The following is an 18,373-nucleotide window of genomic DNA, read 5'->3' as shown; positions in this document are numbered from 1 at the left end:
GAGTTCCTCATTTGGGACACTCAGTACTGACCACAACTTACTATAGTTTTTTAGTTTAATATTAAAACTTTCAAATCAACAGTTAATTAAAGTTTTGTTGCAAATCATTCAACTTTTTTTGTTTACTTACAATAATGTCTAATGTTTTGTCAATATTAGCCAAATATTACAATCTATATAATTATATAGTCATATGTATAGCCAATAATTTAGTGTATTTTTATAATAACTATTGATTTTATTGTCACCTAAAATGACAATTAAATTGAAGTGTTTTATTGTTGTTTATTATTGTCATTGGGATATATATATATACTGTAATGTTGACCAAGGTAATGATACTGTAAATATAAATTAATTACATTGGTTTGTATGGTTAATTAAATAACAGTTAATTTGTATACACAAAAAATGATATAATTTATAATAATCATTTACAAACATTGATTATAAGTTAAAACAACAATTTATCAAATAATATATTTATTTCAATGACTTTACCGTATTTTCTGATCTTAAGTGACGCACATTTTTGTATTTTGAAATAAAAAAAATTGTAAAACATATAATTAGTGTCAGTTTAATAAAACAAATACTATTTACTGTATGTCTATTGTAAAGTCCATCAGTGACTAGCAGTGGTCGGAACCGAACCGTTAATTTAAATTAAGTTTATATCGATTTTTAGAAAATCAATTCAACCGAAACCTATGAACTAAAGATAAAATCACTTTTTTGTTCCGGTTTTAAGTCAATCATATTTGGTTACATACACTCACACATATAAGAAATAATTAAATCAAATATTATTTCATTATTAAATATTTTTTTATTTCTTTTTTTTTATTTAAAAGTAATGAATTATTTGTACAAATGATTTTGAAAACATTTTATTAACAATAAATTTCTATAGAAATAATGAGACATTTAATTTAAACTTAATTAAACTGCAAAACGCTTTATTAAACGAAATAAATTAGAGTAAACTCCTTATCCTTTATGAGACCCGTTATGAGGTGAAGGGAAATGGATTTTACAATTAAATTAGTGAATAATTTGTAAAATAAAATAACAACTTATGAAAAACAATGGGACTACCAGTTGTTTCATTAAAAAGCTACTTATTTTTTAATTAAATATACAATTTTCGATCGAAAAAATATTAAACATTTTCATGTAAACATAAAATAATTTCTTTAAATATACAATAGTATTATATAATTGATTTGATCGCAATTATTAACCACTAGTTATAATTATGATATATAAAAAACAAATTGCAAATACTAGGAGTGATATGAAGTTTGGGATGAATTCTGTCCCTTCCATTCCTCCACATTCTTAATCTGTTGTCTCGCAAATATTATCCTTTTGTATTATTTAAGAAAACAATCAATAAATATAAAGCATATACTCGTCTAAATAGTGGACAAACCTCTGTTCCTGAAGAGTAGACTGTATTTCGGTGAGTCTGACCAGAGAGCGCGCCATTTTGAGTTCGGCAGACACTCGAGTGCACTGAAGACTTCCGATGTCATGTGATTGCATTGAATACATTTTTGCCTAATATATAAACACCAATAAACACCATAACATAAAATCAGTTACAAAATAGTAGATGTAATAAAATACCTGTTTCTCCGCGTGTTCCGCCTGCCAACCGGTCACATGAGTTACTAAATCGTCGCGGAAATAGTTGGCTAAAGAAGGTGTTAGTGCGGGAACTGAAGGCACTGATGGCTTAAGCGATGCAGAACTAATAGCAGTCGAAATGTTGGTAACACTGGAAGGTGGACTGTCGTGTCTGGTCGAGGATATCGCACTCTTTTCAGAATTGGGTGACTTATTAATGTGCGATCGACTTATTAAAAGATCCAATTCTTGTCGGATACCGTCTGCACTCTGGTGTTGAAGTTGGTTATAATGGGAGTGATGTTGATTGTGATGGTGTTGGTTATGATGATGATGTCGATGGTGATGGTGGCTTAAATGTCTCTCTGATGTCGAAACGGGTGATTCACTATTGAGGCTAACAGTCGATGCATTTCTTGGCGAACTTTTATCGTTCCTATGTCTCGACAATTGACTGTTTTGACTCTTACTGTCAGTGGCCTTAACGGTCAGTTGTAAGGCCTGTTGAATAGCTCTTAAAGCCTCTTCAGAGATATTACGCGACAACTCAGCCAAACTTGGATTCGATAAAATTAATTTCTGTAGATTTTGTGTTTGTGTCGGAGATAACGGTTGAGATATTTGATTTAACAGTTGTTGAGCACTTCCAGAGTTATTATTGTAATTATTGGTGCAACTGATCCCTTGAGTCCTATTTATATCATTTGTTTGATTATTAGAATTCGTTTTATTATTATTTAAAACAGTATTTGAAGATTCATATGGAGAGTGAAGTGGTTCACGCTTTACACAATTCAAGACATTATTTTTAGTATCATTTAATTGAACGCGTTTAGAGTCAATGCTTGTGATGCGTTCAGATGATGGCCTAAACTCATCATCACGTCGTGAATGAGATCTAATACTACTACTCGAGTTGCTGTTACTACTGGTACTATCAGTTCCAGCAGTTCCACTATACTTACTTCTGGAACTGTCTTTTTCAGTTTTATCTCTTTGAGTGGATAATTCATTTGAATGTGATTTATGGTTTTTATCACTTCTGTCACGTAGAGAATGTCTACTAGATTTGGAGGAATGTCTCCTCTCATATTCCATCCATTCCTGTGGTTTTTCCCACTGGGATATACTTCTTCTTGAGTTATAATAATATATTTTTCCGGTAGAACTCTTCTGTTCTCTCCAACCGCGAAAACTAGTTATACTATTATTATTGTTGTTACGATTGGAACTACTTTTGTGATCATTGTTTAAGTCATGACTTGAATGGTTATTAACACTCTTACTGTACTCATGTTTAGACTCAACCGGTGACCGACTTCTTGATGTTCGCGAGTTTACAATTTTCTTCCGGTTTTCATAATACTTGTCTCTTTCGCGATCTCTATCTCTGTCCCGATCTTTACTTCGCGTATATGATTTGTTGCCGTAAACACTGCGATTTGGACTCCAATTATCTGGAGATACACTTCGGGACCGACTGTTAGAGCCATTGGTTGGCGAGTATGTCCTCCGATGCTTTCCATGCGAAGAGTCGTTACAAATGGGAAAACTATTGAAACTTTTCGACGAATATTTACTCATTGAGTCCTAAATTGAGACAATTATTTAATTATATTAAATATCTATAATTTTAATGCAATTAATTAACTAATTGTTTTTAATTGTAATTACAATTTTAATCAATCATTTCAATTATTAATCACTTAATGACTATTATTATCTCAATGTTAGATTAACCCATTTAGTCAATACTACACTCAATGGATCAAATTATCTCAAGAGATGGTCGAGTATTTGTTATGTTTGCAAATTACAAGTCATTCATCACATGTAATGCTTATACCTCTAAGTGATGATGAGATGACTTCTTATCCATATACCTGTCATGACATACAAAATAATACATTAATTATCAATACATTCAATGGTCAAAGTGTTGGATGTGCTGACAGTGACTACAATCATACAATAGATATCAACTGAGATCAAGTGGTAATGCAATGCTTGGATTGTCATAAATGGCGTCTCTATCTGTCTATTGTGTGATATTGTGAGCAAAAATATCAGTCATTTTGTGGCCATAAATGTTGGTCACTGTCATCACATCCATTGTCATCGATGACTATGACATTACCCATCATTAAGTCGAAAGCATTTTCTCGATTGCATACCATTAATGACATTAACGGCCAAAACAATCATCAAATTGATGTCAATTCACATAACTATCACTTTATATGTTTGCATACATTCACTGCCATTCCTACCATTGACTCAAACACTAACATAATATACAATACAATCATTAATACTATATATGCTATAAGTTATAGTACTGTAGTATAAAGTACTGTATTTTACTCTACAGTATATACACATAGAGTTGAGTCAATCCAATCAATGGACTCGTCTATAGGCAACTCATTTAGGGATCATCTCATAACTTACAAAACCATCAATACATTCAATGCATTCATACAACTATTGTATGAATTACTAAATTTATTTAATAAGTAATATATATTTTTATATATTTTTATAAATCTTTATTAATTTTAAATGTTATACATTTTTATCAATTTATTTAATAGATTTCTAATTAATCCTTAAATATATACATTATATATATATTTAACAATAAATTCACAACAAATGTGACCCAAAAAAGTGTTTGACATAAACGCCATTAAAGTTATTGTAATTGCATTTAAAAAGGGAATACAAATACATTGTAACGCTATTTGTGAACAAAATTGTAATATAATTATAGACTCAAAAAACATAACATTTAATACTTTTCTTGAATTACATAATGTTTACAAAAAATTGATAACAATTTGTATGAAATATATTTTAATATTATGTTTGCAAACAATTTAACAATCGATTAGTTTTGTCGCTTAATATGCGATAAACAAAATGTTAACTAAAAAGATGACAATTAATGTCAATTATGTGATGATATTTACAGTCATTGATGACATGATATCACACCCATTGGTGACAATTAGGTCTCAATGAAGAAGACAAACAAATTATGTAAACAATGTTTTTGATGTTATTTTTAGTTTTATTTTATGATATATTTATATAACTCTTATGACATATATTTGTGTTTTTAATGTTTTTACTTATAATGAAAGTATTATTTATTAATTTATTTGTCATAAAATTAATTTTTGTCTAAAATTAAGTTTTCAATTGATTGTTGAATTAGTTTTTTATTTGATTTAAAATTATATATCATTTACAATGACTATTGATTATACAAACGATTTATATTTTGCTGAAACAGGTATTAATTGATTGAAATAATGTTTTTAATGGTTTGGTTTTAAAAGTTTGTTGAATAGGATTTCAACGACTGTTGCGATGGTTGGCCACCGAAAGCCGCGACCGACTCGATGGCCAATCGACTCAATTAAGTGCCAAATGTTTGCTTAATTTGTTGGAAAATCGTTGCATTCAATCATTTATATATGTAATCATTGATTAAAAATAATATTATTGCCATAACTTTCAATACATTGTTTATTTAAACAGATTTTTGAGAAAATGTCCAAATTTGACAAAAATAGTAATCAATTCAAGCCTTTAGAGTCAAACTCTAGTAATTTAATGACACAAATATATAATGCATTGAAAAATGAATGGATATCTGAATGTCAAGATTTGTGTCAAATCATTTCAAACCCTCATATGAGAGCCATATTGTTTGCGGCCGATTGTGTGGCCCGTAGTGACTATTCACCTCTTTTGCCATCCAATGAATACACTGAAGATTACATCAATTATGATATCGATGCCAACACTGAGGTCTATAAAATAGTAAGGATTGTTAAGAATGACGAACCTCTTGGCGCTACCGTTAAAATCGATGAGAAAACGGGCGCTGTTTTATTGGCCAGAGTTCTGGTTGGAGGAGCAGCACATAGAAGTGGTCTCATTCATGTCGGCGATCAGATCATTGAGGTAAACGGCATATCAGTTCGCGGCCGATCACCTGTAGATATAATCACTTTACTTGAACGCAACTGTAAGGAAGGTGTCATATGTTTTAAATTGTTGGCCGATAATTGCAATTCACATTATGTTAGCAACAGTTTCATTACCGTTCGCGCACTCTTTGATTACGATCCATCCAAAGATACATTACTACCGTGTAATGAGATTGGCTTACCATTCAAAAAGGGAAATATACTGAATGTTGTAAATAGAGAAGACCCCAATTGGTGGCAGGCCTGCAAATTTGCAGAACAACCGGAAAAATGTTGTCAAACATTTGCCGGACTTATTCCGGGACAACAGCTTCAAGAAAGACGTATTGTTGCAATGCGTGATTTTAAAAGCCATTTTGACAAAAATCGTTACATTGAGATAATTCCCGGCTTTAAGAGTCCGTTCCGTAAATCAGTTTGGAGTTCACGCAAAGTTAAAAAAATGATGTACGATGTGAGGCATAGTATGGTCTTCGATAGGGAACAAATTGCCACATATGAGCCAGTGGTCAGATATTTTCCTCGACCAAACAGGTATAGGCCTATTGTAATGATTGGGCCTAAAGGCGTCGGTAGGAAAACATTGATTAAATTATTATTTGATGAGAAACCCAATCACTTTAGACAAGCCATCGCTCATACGACACGATTCAAGCAATTTGACGAATCAGATGGAATCGATTACTATTTTGTTAGTGAAAATTGGATGCAAAAAGAGATACGAAAAAATAATTTTATTGAATTGTGTTTCTTTGATGGCGATTATTATGGTCTCCATAAAGATAGCATAGAAAAGCTCATTAATGCCGGGTTTGTATGTTTACTAAACCTAAGCGCTGAGGGACTCAAACGCATGTATTCACCTGAGTTTAAACCGTATGTAATCTTCGTGCGTCCATCTTATGACTTAAAACGTCTAATTGCATTGCGAAGAGAAGCATATAATAAGAGTCCATCACATGAATCACTTGAAGACTATTTTGATAAAATGATTTTTAGTGCCCATAAACTCTATAATTTGTATTCAAAATATTTTGACGTAACGCTAATTAATGATGAATTCAGTACAACATTTGGACAACTCTTACAAATTATCCACTCATTAGAAATTGAGCCAAAATGGGTGCCAACTGGTTGGGCTCATGGCTAATAAAATTAGCCCAATTGATAGTCAACTTATTTAGTCAAAGCTTTATTATAAATTTTATATTTTGCCAAATAATTATATTTATATTGTATCTAATAGCTAGTCATTTGTAACCCAAATACTCAACCCATACCTAAATTTAATACCTAAGTAGTCTTAACATTAGTTCCATTATTTATTGTCCATAAATCAAAGTTTTATATAAAAATATATGACATTTTAAAACATACAGCTTTTTAATATAAAACAGAGAAATTTTATATAATTCAAAAAATTAATATTTATATAATAAATATATTAAAAAATTAAAATTTACTTAACAATTATTTAATTTTCTCCATTGAGGCGCAAGATTTAGTTTAAACATATCACTGATTTTATCGCTTGAATTCAAAATTATTCTTGTGTTCGGTAATTGATTCAAAATGTTTGCCTAAATATTAATATAAATTTAAGCGTTAATTAATTGATAAAAATACTGTATATTTAAAGATTTTTGTTAACAAACTCGTGAATCAATTAGTTGATCACTTTTAATGTATCGCAAAGCATTCAATTGACTTATGTTTAGATTTTGTTGTTTTCGGTTTAGATTTTGTTGTTTTCGGTTTATATTTTGTTGATTTTGTTGGCAATTGTCGTCTTTTGAAAACAAATGATTAGACGATTGAAATTTGTTATCATTACTACATATGTAACAAATGGTGTCTTTATTGTTAATAGAAAGACATTTCTCATGGAAACAATGTTTGCAATGAAATAAAATAATATCTTCTTCTATGAGATGTTTTGAACAAATATAGCAAATCTTTTGACGACAAGTATTAGCTCTATTGGTCTCTTTCTTCAGTTGACTCAACTGATTGTGTAATTCTCTTAAAATCAAATTAATAGTCGTTTGCAAAAGTGTTTCTTCGTATTTATAATTTTCACAAACTTTTATTAATAATTCCCTAATAGTAAGCAATTGTCCGCCACTTCTTTCAGCGTCTGATAAGTTGTTTATAATAGTCTCGACAACAGTCGTCATGTTTATAGATTGAGTCATATTATTAATAAAGCGATTCATTAATTGATTTAATTTATCCAAATATTCTTTGGATGAGTTCTTAATCAATTGATTTATTGTTAACATAGACTCCAATAACTTAAGCCAAAGATTTTCTTTTTGCTTCGTGTCAACCATTTTAACTGAACAACGGTTACAAAAGTCAACCAAAAATATCATTTTATTTTCAATTTGGTCCCAAAATTTGCTAACATTTGAATTGTCAAAACAGTTGATAATATCATTGATTTCATTGTATAATATACTAAACGCTTCTTCAAATTGCAGACTTTTTTCGAGCAAATAAGCTGTCGCTTCGTTTATGACATACTTTTTAGTAAACTATTAAAATTTAATATACAGTCAAATAATTATTGAAATGATTTTTACATTAGTTTTAATTTACAATAAATTAAGTAACTATTGGAAAAATTGTGTGAAATACTTAATGCATTGGCATATATATTATATGGAAATTTTTAAATAAATATTCTCAAAAAAAAAATTCTATAAAGTTTCTGGGATAAGACAATTATATATGTGATAATAAACAATATTTAAAATAAATATTTATTCTATAATTAACAACTTTTAAAATGTATAGATATTAGTTTAAACATAAAATTTGAAATCAATGCATTTATAATCTAATGAATTAAATTATAGAGAAAATAATTTTGAGAAACAAAATTAACATGGACATCTCATAAATTCAAAATTTCATTTAGAAACTTTCTAGAAATTTACTTTTTTATAAAATTTAGAAAATAGTATATAAATAGAGTATATAATGCTTTACATACCACTAACATATTGTCCACATCATAGTCTTGGAGAACATTCAAAGCATTGAATACAGAATTTGGTTCAAAAGTTGACATCAATTCTAATAGTTTTTCCTGAATTCTGTTGTCTGTTAATAACATTTGTTTTCTTTGCTCTTTCAATGAAAGCAACTCTAAATCTAAACTTCCGGTCGAAAGATCTCTTTTATGACTTTTATTCGTTGGATTTAATAATAAACCGTTTAATAGTTTGTATAAAACAATAGGTTTTGATTCCAATGAAGTAAATATTTTATGACATTTTTCTATGTCTAAGATATCAATCAAAAGTTTAGCTGTTTTTTGATAATTAATTTCAATAATACTCTCAATATTAGAGTAAATACTATCAATAAAAGCCTCTTTCTCTTCATTTGTTACATTAGTCGACAATATTATTTGATTTATGTAATCAATTATATGACTCTAAAATTAAAAAAATAATAAATTGTATTTAAAATAATAAATTTATTAAAAAAACAACAAACCTGTCGATTAACATCTCTAATATATGTAAATAAGTTTTGCCCCCAATTTCTATTCTTTATGTAAATAAATTCACAAATTCTAAAACTGTGTCAAGAATTAAATGATTAATTATTTTTAAAAAATGATTTTAACAAAAATTATAGACAACTAACAAATTGCCGTTTTGTGCCATTTCTAAGATACGATTTTCATCGTAAACGAAACCAATGTCCGACTGAATCAATTCCAACAGTAGTTGTTGTCTTTCATCAAATGATATCATTTCTCCAACAAATAAATAGTCAATTATCTATTATTTTTTTAATCAATATTCTATAAATGTTATATTAAATTATATATAATTTTACATTAAATAAATTAAACCTCTTCGAGATGTGTTCTTTTGATGGAAACATTGTTTCGTTTATTAGATAATAGTTTTGCAATAAACTTATAAAGACAACAGATTTCCTGTTCATTAAAGCCCGTGTTGTCGATCATTATTTGCATTAATATATCAACTATTTTTTGCTGTTGAGCGTCACTTAATTAAACCCAACAAAAAATATATTAAATCAAATGTTTAAATGTAAAAACAGTATTAAATAGACTTACAATGAGTATTCATTATATTCTGTATCAAAACTTTCAAATGCTTTAAATAAAACTTTAAAAAATTTATCGGAATTGAAATGTAAAACAACTCTTAGATTAGGAAAGCTTTTGTCATCAAATGGATTATTATAACGACTTTTGGTATCAATAGGTTTTGTTAATTGCAAAAGCATTTCTTTGATTAACAATAATTTCTTTTCATCGTTTATAATATGATTGGCAACAAAACATTTGCCCCGCAATATGCAACTCAAATAATTAAGTAGTTTATCACCCAATTTGTTCATTTCTGGATCTAATAGCTGTCCGGTACAGACCCTGATCTCTAGTTCTCTAATCATTTCATCAAAAGGAGTCATAAAGTCATCAAAAGCATTGTTATAGATATAAATAATGGCATTATAAAGATAATGTGTGCGACAAACGGTCATTATATGATGGATGTCTAATGAGCTGATCTCAAGATGAGCTACAATGGACTCCAAGGCATCAAATGATTCATTTTCTTCCAAATAAACAATCAATTCTTTAGCAACAAAAGGACTCAGATTTTTAAACTTTTTATTTAAGATTTGTGTTTTCAATGAATCCAAAAATATATTTTTTGTAATCGAGTCGTTTGCAAATCTTTCAAATAAATCATTTAACGCTTGATTATCCTCAATGGATACACAATATTTGATAGCTATTAATATTACATATCTATAATTATCGACTAGAATATCACTGTTAGTGTTATCACTATTAATGGGATTCAGCATATGATCGACAAATTTGTTAATAATTTCAATCATCTTTTTGCTAACAATTTCTCGATTTTTAGGTTTCTTAACCGTTAAGCCTATCATAGCTTTAGCTCTATTTTCGTAAAACTCTAAGCATAGGTCTAATGATTTAATAAATTTGTTTTCTTCAACTAACACATCCACTCTATCGGACCAATTTCTTATAGAAAACATGTGGATTGACTCCAATCCTAAAATTAATAAATTGGCTGAACTGGTGCCAGAAATGCCAACATTGAACAAAACAATTGAGTGCTGACAAGCCCTACGCGCGGCCGCAAACATTTGTGGGCTCACGTTTTGGCCGTTTTCTAATGACTTAAAGTGAGCGCTTCCGTAAACCATCTTAATATTATTAATGTCTATAATGTCGAGTATCTCTTGAGACTTTACATCCATAACATACATCTCATTTGATTCATTAATTGCTGCAATGGTTCGTGGATTTAGCCAAATAACAGCATGTAATGTATAATCAAGGTTTATATTCATCAGTGGTGTAAATAATATTTTGCTACTACTTTTATAACTGGCCTAAAAATCAAATTAAAAAATACAATTACAATAAAATCAATTAAAATGTTTGGCAAAAACCTGATAAAAATAAACACTGGTGTCTCTCGCAAATAGCAATACAGGATCTATGACTCTGTTATCTTCTGCCACCTGAACCGTAACAAATTGCCAACTAATTAAAGGTAAAGTATCTGTTTTGCCCTATAATTGTTATTAAATATTTTAATATGAAATGAAATTAATTACCAGTAAATATTAGCTAACCTTAAGAACTTGTGTAAAGTGCACACAAATGGTTGGTCTTAAAGTAATAGCAATAACTTTGGTCACCGTTGCCATCGATAGCAAACAAATGTTATTAAAATGTTGCAAATCATCAATATTTATATTCAATGGCAATAAAAGTGGTTCAATGACTAAAACTTCTCCTCGACTAAGAAATTATTTTTAAAAATATTAAATTGTCTTAAATTAGTTAAATATCATTATTTTATATAATACTAACAAACCTTCCGGAGAATATGCACTCAGAGATTATATCTTTTCTTCTAAACTCAAGCATAAAAACAGATCCACTGCTGTCACTGAGTGCACCAAAATTATTATCAGACATATACTAGAATACAATAAAACAATTTGTTTATAATTAACATTTTTATAAACAAAAATTTTGTTAATTTTTAAAAGTTATTTGTAAATCACTTTAATATAAAGCACTGATGTCTGTGGTGTATGTAATTCATTGAAGACTTTAATCAATTCTCCAGACTGTAGGTTCCAAAGAGTAACACTTCCGCGACTATAACCACATACAAGTCGAGAGTTATCTTTCTTTATAGACATTGCAGAAACTGATCCAAAGTTATCACTAGTGCGAAGACATAGTTTCATGATTTGACGCAAATCTAATTTATTAATAGATTAATAATATTTTTCATTAATTTTTAAAAACAAGTTTAAAAATTTTTCGCAATATTACGGACCAAATAAAAGGATAAATCCGTGAGAAGTGCCGACAGCGATATAAATACTAGAAATGGTGACAACAGTAGGTCTGCCACTGTTTATCCGTTCACTGTTTGCTGACTTGATTTGAGCCGATATTTGCTGTAACTCTGAACATCTCATAACAGATCCAATACAGACATCTTTTTTAGTTTTAGAGTCCAAAGAGTTGAGTGTTGTTATGGATTTCTTAAGACTTTTCGATCCAAAGCTACTAATCGAAGAATTGTCAATTGAATCAATCACTTCATTCAAAGTTTTGTTAATTTTGTATGACTTGAGATCAGACGGCACATCACTGCCAATTGAATCGCTGTCGTTGTCCTGTTTGTCCATTAATTCAATTAATATATAATTATAATAAATGTATGAAATAAGACCTCATTTATAATGCTTTCAATTGTCGGTATCGGGTCTTCAGGCAAAGGTATGCCGTATTCTTCCTCATCGACCTAACCATCAAATGACAGCAAATAATTTTAGTAAAAACAGATTGTGTCGATATATAGGATATACATCAAAGTCGATATCTTCGATAATAGACGACATCATGTACTTCAGTGATAATACTCTGTCCTAAACTCGTGTTTCATCATAATATCGATGTAAAACACGTGCAAATTGTCATACTTTGAGATCATCTGACAATACATTCACTAATAATTTGACGGCTTATGAGGTGTTTGTATACAAAGTATTATTACAAACAAAACAATCAATGTTTCAATGCTTTCAATGTTTTAAATGCACTAAAAGTCAGCAAAATATTAATAAATAAAACAAAATATTTTTATCTAAAATTGTTTTCTTTTAATACATTATATGTAATATTCAACTAATTTTATTGAAACAATTTACAAAATTTTTACATAATTTAATTAAATATATTTTTGAATATTAATTTTATTTTCAAACTTGATATAAATACAAAAAATATACATTATAATAGTGTACAGTACATTTTAACATTTAATTAACACAATTAATACTATACCGGTAATGTATAATTAATAATCAAAATATAATTTCAATTATTGTTTTATTATCTAACATTTTGTGACCAATTATTATACATTTATCAATATTGTTGTTAATGTTTATGCATTAGACTATAGTATATTTTGATTCAAATTATATTTTTAAATAAATGAAATACTATTTTCTAAAATATTTTTTATTTAACACTCATTTAAAAATAATCAATATTCACGATTGATTGTACAATATTTCAATTACCAGTATATTGCAACTTAAATTAGTATACATTTCACAAATATTTGTAGTAAATATTAATTTTAATAAAAGAAAAACTTTTTAAAAATTATATCCAAATTAATAAAATCAAATAATATAATCATTACATCACATCAATATTAGAGGAAATACACAAAATAATTATAATTCACAACAAATAACTACATATACAGTACAATACAATATGCAATAATTCACTTATTTTTCCTCTGTTTTCTCTCCTCCTGTAATTAAAAAAAATGTCATAAATTAATAAATGCTATGAAAATGATAATGCATTTAATTACAGACCTTTTGAGTTAAAATAATCAAAAGATATCGGAAAACGTCGACAAAGTCAATGAATAACATCACTGAATGACTGCACATATAAAAAATGAAATTTAATGTAAAAATAATTAAAATAATATTTTATTAATAATTATAATTTATAACTTACGCGATGTAATCAGTGTCGCCATGTCTTCTCTTTTCAATTATCAAAGTTGTGTCAAACATTATGAAACCGCAGACCACGAAAAATGCCAAATACAGGTGGATCTGATTAAATGATTCATTCAGACATTTTTTATTGAGATCAATGATTAATGAAATATGTAATATAAAAATTTATAATTTTAAATGTATGCACTTTTGATTAAATATTAAATATATTACATAAACTGATATATATATATTCATTTTTATTGAAAACATTTACATAACAGATGTTTAATAATAAATAAATCGATAATATTGTAATAGACTTTTACTTAAATTAAAGTTAAATAAAATCAATTTATGACTTTAGCAATAAAAATAATATCATATAACAAGACATCAAAAAATGTTAGTAGTATTACGTAAACAGTTTATAGTTATTAAAAAATTTCGCAAAATTAATAAATACCTGATATAAGAGTTTGGATCCAATGAAGAGATTAATGATTGACATCATTAACAGTAGAGATAAGAAAGACATGAGAGTTCCGCCCAAATACAACCATCTTCTCTGATCACTAAACATTGCACTCAATGAAAAACATCCAAAGATAACACAAGTGGACAAAAACGCTGTGGGAATGAGTGTCGGGTTTACAATAATCGCGTACTCCATCAGTGGTCCCAAACCAAGACCTAACAAATTATTTATTTATTTATTTCCAATTCAATCACACACTGTATGTCTTCAAACCTGAAGCGAAAGCAAATCCAATCAAATACCAGAGTCTTGTCGACCGATTTTTTCCGTTATCTGGAGTCGAGTAAAGAGCGATCACAAAACCCATGGCCACCAGTGTTGACAACAGACCACCCTTTAAAACAAATCAATTAATTATTTAATACTATTATTCATTTAATATAACTATTAATTACTTGTAATATATTAGTAAACAAATGAACATATCCTCCGATGGCTGCCGACAGCAATGCAATAGACATCGAGGAATAGACATCTTTGAGATGAGTCTGTACTTGTGGTTCACTAAAAGACACAATCAATTCATAAGACAATTCAGTATTTATTTATTTTTAAATCATTTTTCCATACATTTTACGATTCAATGACGAGAAGAAAGAATCAATTCTTTCCATTGTTTTATAGTATTGTCGATAACTTTGGGAACAAATTTGTGGTTAAAATAAATCTTATTTTTCAATCGTTTGTCAATTGACTGAATCAACAGTTTTTAAGACACAAATCAAATGAAAACCAATGAATGCAATGAATGGACTCTCAGTTCAGTTCAATTCAATTGAATGATTCACTCAATTGAGGGATCGTTCAGTAATTAACAACATTCGAGTCCATTCCAGAAGTTTAGAGTCATTCAAAATCGTTGAATATATTATAGTCTTTTTATTCTATAATTTATGTATTAATTAACATTAATTCAATATATTTATAAAAGACACAAATTTTTATATTAATAATATAAAAGTATAGCATTTCTTATAAAACGTATGACTGATGTGACGGCAATCAAAAGCAGTCATTAAAAAAGGACGTCCGATATAAACACATTGCTATTGATAGCAATAATAGATTGATTTAATTAATTTATTGATTTAATAGTTAACATAAAATAGATTTATTAATTTAAATGCTTTCATATTATTATTAAATACAATTAAATTGAAAACAAACTAAAAGTAATCTCAAAGTGGACGTCCTTTTGTATTATGTTATCTGTAAATGTGTTAAAGCAATGAATGTATTGTCAAATGATATACAATAGTGACGTCTGTTTTGTTGTCAGTCACTAATTGGTTGTTCATTAAGACAACAAATCTCAACATTAATAACACATTTATTTCATCACTTGATTACAACTTTTGTCACTTATAACCGACGGTCCAAATGGCGGCCAACAATCGGTGTGATGTGCGGTGTGTGGACAGCGACCAAACCATTGATATTGCATTCACTTATAGTTTTGACACAAGTTTTAAACGAAATTTTCATTTTAAAAGAGATAAAAACGAGACTTTAAAACAAACATTTCAAAGGATTTCTTTGAATGTCATTAAATGTATGAAAAATGGTAACAAAAAACAAAAGCAAACGACTCGTGACAAGACTGAGACCAATGATTTAACCATTGAGTTGATCGCCGACGACATTACAGTTAGCAACGACTCGTTTAATAGGGATGTCTGGAAATCAGGTCTCGATTTTAAACTAATAAAAACTGATTAAATAATTTGATCCAATTTTAGGTGATATACTTAAAGTAGGAGACAATATATTTGATGTATATCTTAACGCACCGTCAGTTAAATCTATAAGACTGGCAAAAGTGATAATGTCTTCATTCAAAGTTTACCCAATAGTTTCACTTGAATTCTGTACGTTAAGCGACTGTAAGTTTGAATGGTTGAGACAATTAACTAAAAAATCGGAAAATGTAACCAAAAAAAGTTGCGAAGAGTGGGAAACTGTTGGCGAAGAAGGGTTTTGTTATACAGTAAGAAGTGATGACATCGGATATAAACTAAAAGTGGTTTGCAGTCCAACGTCTGGAAGACAATATGAAGCCATTAGTGAGAATACAATCGATGCTAATCCTGGTTTGTGTCCATTTCAAGAAAGACATGTGTTTTGTCAGACAGACGTCTCATACAATTGTTTTCGGATACTTTCATACAATATATTGGCCGACATTTATGCCGACTCTGACTATTCCCGAACTGTTCTCTATCCCTATTGTCCGCCCTATGCTTTAGCTATTGATTATAGGAAACAATTACTTTTAAATGAAATCATTGGTTATAATGCAGACATTTGTTGTCTACAAGAAGTGGATAAATATGTGTTTAATAATGATTTAAAACCAATACTTTCTTCACTGAAAGACAAAAAATTTCGTTCATTTTTTAGTGAAAAGGGAAATACTGGCGAAGGTTTGGCTACTTTTGTCAATGAAAATAGATTTGAAGTGATTAACACTGAAAAAGTCAATATTTCTAATGAACTCAAAACAAATCCTATTTTTGATAACTTATTACACAATATTAGTGCCAATGAAAAACTTTTTGACCGATTAATGGCTAGAAAATCAATAATTCAAGTGATTCTCGTTAGAGACTTACAAGTAAATGATAAGACTTTACTTATAGGTAATACTCATCTCTATTTCCATCCCGACTCCGATCATATCCGTCTCATTCAATCATATATTTATGTTAAATATATTGAAAATTTGATTAAAGTATTGTCAGAAAAGGTAAAACTATTACTTAATTAATACTATTTCATTCAAACTTTTCATACAATTTATTTATCAATAACAGAGACCCGAATTAAATGTTTCTCCAATTCTTTGCGGAGATTATAATAGTTGTCCAGAATTTGGTGTTTTCCAACTCATGACAAACGGTTTTGTAGGAAAAGACAGTCAAGATTTTAGAAGCAGTTAGTTGTTGTCATAAAACAGATCTCAAGTGTTGATACAGAGATGAGACCGAAGGTCTTATAGTTGTCTAATAATAATAATAATAACTATAAATTTAATACTAAAGTACTGTATTATACAGACTTTAAAACTTTGGTCTGATTTCTGAATCAATTTTGATGAATGTTTTTGTAAATTTTCACTACATATTGGAATTGATTAACAATTATATATTTTATTCAATTTATATATCAAGACTCGGATGAAACTATTGATGGTTTGGATTTGAGTCATAGTTTAAGTTTTGGAAGTGCTTGTGATGAACCAATTTATACCAATTACACTCCATTCTTCAGTGGTTGTCTCGATTATATATTTTACGACAAAAACAATTTAATGGTATCAGAAATAATACCACTTCCCGATCACCAACAGGTCTCGGCTAACACAGCACTGCCAAGTATTGTCTTCCCATCCGATCATTTGGCAATCATTTGTGTTCTTCAATGGAAACCCAGTTGAACCGCATTTTAATTATAAATTCAATTTTATATATCAAATGATAACATATTTGGTATTAAATAAAAATTTAATTTAAAATCATTTATTTAGTTGTGATTTGCGATAAAGTTTGATATGAATTGCGGAAACAGTTCTCTTTTGAGTGAAGGACTCATTAATATCACGATTGTGTCCAATGGGCTCAAAGTCATCCATCATATCCACCGATGATGTCGTACACGATATCTCCAAGTGGTTGGATTGTTGTAGTTGAAGAGCCATATTAATGGCCCGATTGACGGCTTTGGCCAATCCATGTATGACAATGTGGTCACAGTTGGTGTCCAGTGTTTGTTGACATCGTTTCAATTGAACTCCAAAATTGGTTTTCATATTAACATTGAAATGATTCAATTGTTTCGGCAAATGTGTGGCCAATCTCTTCCGTAAAACATATTCTTCTTTATCGACTCGCAAACTCTTTGCCATATCTTTATTGTCTTTCGAAGTCTTATCCATTTCTGTTAATTATCACAACTATTACCACAAGTGATGTCAACAATGCTTTTGAATGAAACAAACATCACATGCAATGCATTCAACAAATTCAATACAAAAGGGGTTTTTAAATAATTGTGAAATGAATTTTCTAAACAAATAAAATCATTAAATTTGTTTAATTTAATAAATCAATAATAAACT

General features: G+C 28.9%; 6 protein-coding genes across 7 annotated transcripts; 2 read left to right on the top strand and 4 right to left on the bottom strand.

Moving 5' to 3' along the window:
* Positions 1 to 1,090: 1,090 nt before the first annotated feature.
* Positions 1,091 to 3,968, bottom strand: LOC128965301 (WW domain-containing adapter protein with coiled-coil homolog). 2 transcript variants are annotated; one of them, XM_054311957.1, is made up of 5 exons: positions 3,770 to 3,968; positions 3,479 to 3,515; positions 1,633 to 3,222; positions 1,436 to 1,563; positions 1,091 to 1,368 (listed from the first exon to the last, which is right to left on the bottom strand). In XM_054311957.1, the coding sequence occupies exons 1-5, from the start codon at positions 3,835 to 3,837 to the stop codon at positions 1,287 to 1,289; spliced, it is 1,905 nt and encodes a 634-aa protein (XP_054167932.1). In that variant the 5' UTR covers positions 3,838 to 3,968; the 3' UTR covers positions 1,091 to 1,286. The 2 variants fall into 2 exon arrangements, with proteins under 2 accessions (XP_054167932.1, XP_054167933.1); XM_054311958.1 differs by lacking the exons at positions 3,479 to 3,515; positions 3,770 to 3,968 and adding an exon at positions 3,307 to 3,472.
* Positions 3,969 to 4,751: 783 nt separating this feature from the next.
* Positions 4,752 to 6,922, top strand: LOC128965371 (MAGUK p55 subfamily member 7-like). Its single transcript, XM_054312051.1, has 3 exons — positions 4,752 to 4,930; positions 4,989 to 5,116; positions 5,179 to 6,922. The coding sequence occupies exons 1-3, from the start codon at positions 4,888 to 4,890 to the stop codon at positions 6,781 to 6,783; spliced, it is 1,776 nt and encodes a 591-aa protein (XP_054168026.1). The 5' UTR covers positions 4,752 to 4,887; the 3' UTR covers positions 6,784 to 6,922.
* Positions 6,923 to 7,082: 160 nt separating this feature from the next.
* Positions 7,083 to 12,752, bottom strand: LOC128965482 (vacuolar protein sorting-associated protein 8 homolog). The gene is made up of 14 exons (XM_054312188.1): positions 12,558 to 12,752; positions 12,422 to 12,493; positions 12,020 to 12,365; positions 11,739 to 11,941; positions 11,546 to 11,652; positions 11,301 to 11,469; positions 11,115 to 11,237; positions 9,736 to 11,054; positions 9,505 to 9,664; positions 9,294 to 9,430; positions 9,141 to 9,225; positions 8,632 to 9,078; positions 7,289 to 8,170; positions 7,083 to 7,213 (listed from the first exon to the last, which is right to left on the bottom strand). The coding sequence occupies exons 1-14, from the start codon at positions 12,591 to 12,593 to the stop codon at positions 7,097 to 7,099; spliced, it is 4,203 nt and encodes a 1,400-aa protein (XP_054168163.1). The 5' UTR covers positions 12,594 to 12,752; the 3' UTR covers positions 7,083 to 7,096.
* A 616-nt stretch (positions 12,753 to 13,368) lies between these two features.
* Positions 13,369 to 15,065, bottom strand: LOC128965603 (probable Bax inhibitor 1). The gene is made up of 7 exons (XM_054312324.1): positions 14,827 to 15,065; positions 14,652 to 14,760; positions 14,470 to 14,590; positions 14,185 to 14,411; positions 13,735 to 13,835; positions 13,587 to 13,656; positions 13,369 to 13,519 (listed from the first exon to the last, which is right to left on the bottom strand). Exons 1-7 carry the CDS (start codon positions 14,868 to 14,870, stop codon positions 13,490 to 13,492), a joined length of 702 nt encoding a protein of 233 aa, XP_054168299.1. The 5' UTR covers positions 14,871 to 15,065; the 3' UTR covers positions 13,369 to 13,489.
* Positions 15,066 to 15,447: 382 nt separating this feature from the next.
* On the top strand, positions 15,448 to 17,752 carry LOC128965602 (2',5'-phosphodiesterase 12-like). Its single transcript, XM_054312323.1, has 4 exons — positions 15,448 to 15,943; positions 15,996 to 17,002; positions 17,070 to 17,190; positions 17,427 to 17,752. Exons 1-4 carry the CDS (start codon positions 15,637 to 15,639, stop codon positions 17,690 to 17,692), a joined length of 1,701 nt encoding a protein of 566 aa, XP_054168298.1. The 5' UTR covers positions 15,448 to 15,636; the 3' UTR covers positions 17,693 to 17,752.
* An 18-nt stretch (positions 17,753 to 17,770) lies between these two features.
* LOC128965481 (ribonuclease P protein subunit p20-like) lies at positions 17,771 to 18,279 on the bottom strand. Its single transcript, XM_054312187.1, has one exon. The coding sequence runs from the start codon at positions 18,188 to 18,190 to the stop codon at positions 17,771 to 17,773; it is 420 nt and encodes a 139-aa protein (XP_054168162.1). The 5' UTR covers positions 18,191 to 18,279.
* Positions 18,280 to 18,373: the final 94 nt, after the last annotated feature.

This window comes from Oppia nitens, unplaced genomic scaffold (assembly GCF_028296485.1).
Source record: "Oppia nitens isolate AA-2021 unplaced genomic scaffold, nextdenovo-longstitch-racon4-pilon3 scaffold17_pilon_pilon_pilon, whole genome shotgun sequence".
NCBI classification, from domain to species: domain Eukaryota; kingdom Metazoa; phylum Arthropoda; class Arachnida; order Sarcoptiformes; family Oppiidae; genus Oppia; species Oppia nitens.
Note: the sequence above shows the minus strand (reverse complement) of the source record. Positions and strands in the feature narration are given on the sequence as shown.

Coding starts and splice junctions, on each gene's coding strand:
- LOC128965301 (XM_054311957.1), bottom strand. CDS start 3,837: ATGATTGTTTTGGCCGTTAATGTCATTAATGGTATGCAATCGAGAAAA. Junction 3,516..3,769: donor TGCTTTCGACTTAATGATGG/GTAATGTCATAG, acceptor ATGTCATGACAG/GTATATGGATAAGAAGTCAT. Junction 3,223..3,478: donor CATCTCATCATCACTTAGAG/GTATAAGCATTA, acceptor GTCTCAATTTAG/GACTCAATGAGTAAATATTC.
- LOC128965371 (XM_054312051.1), top strand. CDS start 4,888: ATGACTATTGATTATACAAACGATTTATATTTTGCTGAAACAG. Junction 4,931..4,988: donor TTTATATTTTGCTGAAACAG/GTATTAATTGAT, acceptor TTTGTTGAATAG/GATTTCAACGACTGTTGCGA. Junction 5,117..5,178: donor GCATTCAATCATTTATATAT/GTAATCATTGAT, acceptor TTATTTAAACAG/ATTTTTGAGAAAATGTCCAA.
- LOC128965482 (XM_054312188.1), bottom strand. CDS start 12,593: ATGATGTCGTCTATTATCGAAGATATCGACTTTGAT. Junction 11,653..11,738: donor CATCAGTGCTTTATATTAAA/GTGATTTACAAA, acceptor ATTGTATTCTAG/TATATGTCTGATAATAATTT. Junction 7,214..7,288: donor ATCAACTAATTGATTCACGA/GTTTGTTAACAA, acceptor ATTAATATTTAG/GCAAACATTTTGAATCAATT.
- LOC128965603 (XM_054312324.1), bottom strand. CDS start 14,870: ATGGAAAGAATTGATTCTTTCTTCTCGTCATTGAATCGTAAAAT. Junction 14,761..14,826: donor TCGTCATTGAATCGTAAAAT/GTATGGAAAAAT, acceptor TGTGTCTTTTAG/TGAACCACAAGTACAGACTC. Junction 13,657..13,734: donor GGCGACACTGATTACATCGC/GTAAGTTATAAA, acceptor TTATATGTGCAG/TCATTCAGTGATGTTATTCA.
- LOC128965602 (XM_054312323.1), top strand. CDS start 15,637: ATGGCGGCCAACAATCGGTGTGATGTGCGGTGTGTGGACAGCGACCAA. Junction 15,944..15,995: donor TAGGGATGTCTGGAAATCAG/GTCTCGATTTTA, acceptor ATCCAATTTTAG/GTGATATACTTAAAGTAGGA. Junction 17,003..17,069: donor TTAAAGTATTGTCAGAAAAG/GTAAAACTATTA, acceptor TATCAATAACAG/AGACCCGAATTAAATGTTTC.
- LOC128965481 (XM_054312187.1), bottom strand. CDS start 18,190: ATGGATAAGACTTCGAAAGACAATAAAGATATGGCAAAGAGTTTGCGA.